Genomic DNA, 4,573 nt, shown 5'->3' with positions numbered 1-4,573 from the left:
TGATTTACATTTTTGTATTTTTTTTCTCTGATATTTACGGGGAGGGAATTTACATTTGCTTTGCCAAATCCCTCCTCCTAACTTTTTTTTTCATCGTATACAAATAATAATTTGCTGTGAAGAGCGCCTTCACTTCACATCTACTCCTTATCCATAGAAGAAAAGAATGAACAAAAGAATAGGGGCAAAATTGTACAAGCCCCCCTTGTATGACTATCTATTTACACTTGTCTCCCCGCCAGGCTGCGACGCCGACGATGCTTCGGGTCGCGGCGGTTGCGGCGCCTCGTCCCGGGCCAGCCGGTTGAGCATGGCGAACATGCCGACCATGGGCGCCGTGTTGTACGTGCACGCCTCCGTCTGTATGTAGTTCTCCCTCTGGTCCCTGAAGCGGTCCCGTCGGTCGGGCCCGCCGACGATGGCGCCGACGACGACGTTGGGGTTGGCGCCCTTGCGGATGAACCAGTCGTCGAACCCCTGCGCGCAGCCGATGAACTCCTTGCTGTGCTTGTACGGCACGATGGAGGCGGCGCGGTGGTGCACCCTGGCCGGGAACCGGGCGCCGTACCCGACCAGGTAGCTCATCCCGCGCGGGTTGCTGCCCAGCACGTAGTCCACCTGCGCCCGCGCCAGCGCGAACACCTCGGCGGCGCTCGCCGCCGCCTCGCCGCCCGCGGCGCACGTCACGGACTGCTGATCGCCCCCGCCGGCGGACGACGACGAGGAGGAGAGGTAGCCCGAGTAGACGGACAGCAGGAACGCCGCGCTGGTCACGTACTGCATGTTGTTCCACTGCCGCACGTACAGCATCCCGCCAGGGCTGCGCTCCACGTTCCCGTCCGCCGCGTTCTTGCCCAGGCACGCGCACACGTAGTGCTCCGCCTTCGCCCTGTACTGCTCCAGCGTCTCCCTGTGCCGCGGCGAGTGCTCCCCACTGAGCAGCAGCTGAAATAAATGAACCACGACGACGACACGTAAGCACTTGTACATGTTCCTTTCGTTTTTTATACAGTATAAATAAAAACAAAACAAAAAAAATACGACGACGTATGTACGTACCCTGGTGGCGAGGATCTGGACGCCGGCGTACTTGACGTCCCAGCTGAACTCGGTGATGGCCCAGCCGGTGCCGCCGAAGTCGTCGGCGTTGTCGACGACGTAGTCGAGGTACTGGGCGCGTCCGGTGGCGCGGTGGAGCCAGAGCGCGGCCCAGAGGAGCTCGTCGTGGTAGCCGCTGACGGAGGCGTAGTAGCTCTTCACCTCCGCGATGCTGCTGTCGTACTTGCCCCGGTACTTGTCGGCGAACTCGAACAGCTGCAAGTACAGCGCATGCAATGCAGCAGGTCAGCTTTTTTTTTTTTTGCCGATGGTTCCATCATTATTCGATTGAGCTAGCTTAGCTTCGCTGGGTGATTACTCACTGTTCACACACCATGCCAGTACTAACCAACCAACTAATATTCCAGTAGTGGCCTGGCCTAGCTAGCTGCTAGCTCTGCCTGGACGACTGTCCTGCCACGATCGTTCGATCGATGATCCATCATCATCATCGCTGCATCGTTGTAATAATGTGACGACATGGCTTGCTGGCTGGCTGGCTAGCTAGCTTTGCTGGAGATCGATATCATCGATGGATCCCATCACAACGTGACCGAATGGGGTGGTTACGCTGAGCCGCTTAATCAGTAGTTTCTGCTCACCAACCCTGACAGTAACATGATGCTACGTTGTGGATTATTCCTCTTGCCCACGAAATGAACTCGATCCGTGGGACCCCACATGGCAGCCTCTCTGGACCGACAGGACAGCAAGTTTTTTAGACACGCACACGCACACAGGGTTCAAAGTTCAGACACCCCTTGACCCGACGTCACGCACGGTGACAAGTTGCCACGTGCGCCGGACCGGCTGCTGCACAGGGCTAGCCAGTACACGGCACGAGTGTGAAACCAGGAGGAGGAGAAGAAAATCGTGCGGCTCGGACCGGCCAGATTCCGCAGCACGACAAAAAGCTCCGGTCAGTTCTGAGCCAATCGGGGGCGCTGACCGTGCGGTGCGCGCGGTAACTAATCCCATCATTAGCAAGTGATGGCAGCGGTGATTAATTAAGATTACTGTCATCATCATCAGTAAATAAAGTATGTACCTGCAGCGCGTGGTGGAGGAGGAGGCTGGCGTAGTGCGGGTTGTGCTCCCGGAACACCATGGACGCGGCGGCCATGGCGGCCGCGGTCTCGCCGGCGACGTCGGACCCTGGCCGGTCGCGGTCGACCTTGTACGCCTGCCGCGACGTCGTCATGTCCTCCGGCCGCTGCCAGCAGTAGTGGTCCGTGTCGCCGTCGCCGACCTGGCATCACCCACCACGGTTAATCATTATATATGCCATCGATCATGCATGGGCAGGTGAGCTAGCTAGCTCTAGATACATTGTCAGAGTCAGAGCCGCCATCGAAATCCATCGGGGGAAAAAAATAAAGGAACCGAAATAATAATATAAATCTATAAACGAACAGCTCGCAGCAGCTAATCCCCATGTGAAAGCACAATGATGGAGCGTGTGAGGTTTGCGCGTTCCGAACCGCAGCTTGTCCGGTAGCAGTAGCGCCACCTAACAAATGTTCTCCTTTTCATCTTTCGAATTCGAATATTTAATCTTTTTTCTGCAACCACGACTGGTGTGTGTGGATGCATGTTTGTTGGTCGCTCTCACTACGACTTGGGTTTATCTTACTTGTTTATTACTACTACGTAGTAACATGTACAGTTGCTAGTCCACGATGATGTGATTAGGTGATTGTTAATTAATTTCTTACTGTAAGTAAATGGCATGCAAGGAGTAACATAGTTCGATTGAGTTATTAGGCGGTCTCAGTCGAGAGTTTTATTTCGTTGTTTCCGAGACTGACATGTCATATAGAATAAAATAAAACTAAGATAAAACATCCACTCTTAATGGAAAGTTTCATTCTATAGTTTTATTATAGACATTTAATTCTATGACTCGTAAAGAGGAGTTGGTAACTGTGCCAAGAGAGTTTCATCCTCATGAAACTCAATTCTTCTATCTCTTTATGAAAATGTTGCCATGTCATCAAAAGTGCATATATAACAGGCTATTAAATATAAATGAAACTATAGTGAAACTCTCACTGAGACTGGCCTTGGTCGTACCTCTGCCCAGAGCTCGTGGGGCCTGGTGTGCGCCTTGATGAAGTAGTCGGTGCCCCACTTGATGGACTCGAGCGCGTGGGCGAGCTCGCCGGCGTCGGCGACGTCGGCGCCGTACTCGAGCAGGCTCCAGGAGAGCATGGTGACGGTGAAGGCCATGGGCAGGCCGAACTTGACGTGGTCGCCCGCGTCGTAGTACCCGCCCACCAAGTCCACCTGCAGAAAAAAAGGCGATCCATCAATACATCATACATCGAGATCCAACAACCCAACAAAGCACCGTCGTCGTCAGTCACGTTGTTAGTTCGTCGCCGGCCGACGACGCGCGCACGAAGCAACATGTACAGCAGCAGCGCGACATATAACGTACGTACCCCTTGCTCGAGGCCGTCGGTGAGGCCGGAGTGGTCGCGCCAGGCGACGCGCTGGCCGTGCGGCAGCCGCCCCGACCGCTGCGCCTCGAAGTAGAGCAGGCTCTTCCGCAGCGCGTCCTCGTAGTCGTGCCGCGCCGACGACGCCGGCGGCGGCGCCTCGGTGGCAGCCTCCGCCAGCGGCAGCAACGCCGAGGCGAGGAGAGCCGCGACGGCGAGAACCTCCCCGAGCCGGCCCGGCCGGAGCCACAGGCCGGCGGCGCCCGCGGCAGGCGTGGCGCCGCTACTCGTGATCCTCCTCATCGACGCTCTCTCGAGGAACGGAAACGACGACGACACCGCTGCTGCTGACGCGGTGTATAACCGTACTGTACCGGCCGGTCAGGTGGTCAGCCTCCGGCTGCTAGGAGGGCTGGACGACGTACGGATAGAGCGAGACGGTGCCACACCGCAGGACGTCGAGCTCGCTGGCCCGATCGTCGGAGCGCGTCGTAGGTAGCAGGATAGATGGACCGATTGATCGATGGATCGGCCGCTAGCTAGCTCGGTGGAGGTTGGTGGTACGTTGGCGTACGTAGCAGGTGGCGGCAGCAGGAGGAGCAGAGCAGCAGCACCCGTCGGTTGTTCGGCGGTGGGAATCGGCCGGGGGCGGGCGGGAGTGGAAGAGTGTGGTGGGCTGTCCAGTCTGCGGGGGGACGTCGCGCAGCCCTTATATGTAAGCGAGGCGGAGGCGGAGGCGGAGGCGAGGGACGGAGTGGAGGTTAGGTGACTTGGCAGATGGGGTCCATCCATGGCCGCGACCCGCGTGGCCGGGGCATGGGACGCGAGTAATTCGTGCTTGGGGTGGTGAAGGATGTTGGGAGGAACTGATGAAGGTCGGGAATGGCCGAGTGGGCCCGGTTGATTGACCGAATAAGCTGAAGCTGCTGCTGCTGTTCCCGGGGAAATTAAGGATCGTCCGCCAGCTGGTTGGAGTTGGGGGAGGAGCCCCAGCATCCGAATTGGGAGAGGGACAGCCGGCAGGTCCACGTACA

General features: G+C 57.1%; 1 protein-coding gene across 1 annotated transcript; it reads right to left on the bottom strand.

Moving 5' to 3' along the window:
* Positions 1 to 4,215, bottom strand: LOC136520349 (endoglucanase 16-like). The gene is made up of 5 exons (XM_066513818.1): positions 3,543 to 4,215; positions 3,172 to 3,384; positions 2,147 to 2,347; positions 1,060 to 1,314; positions 1 to 945 (listed from the first exon to the last, which is right to left on the bottom strand). The coding sequence occupies exons 1-5, from the start codon at positions 3,840 to 3,842 to the stop codon at positions 214 to 216; spliced, it is 1,701 nt and encodes a 566-aa protein (XP_066369915.1). The 5' UTR covers positions 3,843 to 4,215; the 3' UTR covers positions 1 to 213.
* Between the last annotated feature and the right edge of the window lie 358 nt (positions 4,216 to 4,573).

This window comes from Miscanthus floridulus, chromosome 18, assembly GCF_019320115.1.
Source record: "Miscanthus floridulus cultivar M001 chromosome 18, ASM1932011v1, whole genome shotgun sequence".
NCBI classification, from domain to species: Eukaryota; Viridiplantae; Streptophyta; class Magnoliopsida; order Poales; family Poaceae; genus Miscanthus; species Miscanthus floridulus.
The sequence above is the reverse complement of the archived record's forward strand: the minus strand, read 5'-3'. Positions and strand labels throughout refer to the sequence as shown.

Excerpts from the sequence above, each read along its gene's own strand:
- LOC136520349 (XM_066513818.1), bottom strand. The coding sequence starts at position 3,842 with ATGAGGAGGATCACGAGTAGCGGCGCCACGCCTGCCGCGGGCGCCGCC. Across the intron at positions 3,385-3,542 it reads CCGACGGCCTCGAGCAAGGG|GTGGACTTGGTGGGCGGGTA; the intron begins GTACGTACGTTA and ends TTTTTTCTGCAG. Across the intron at positions 1,315-2,146 it reads TCCTCCACCACGCGCTGCAG|CTGTTCGAGTTCGCCGACAA; the intron begins GTACATACTTTA and ends CTGTACTTGCAG.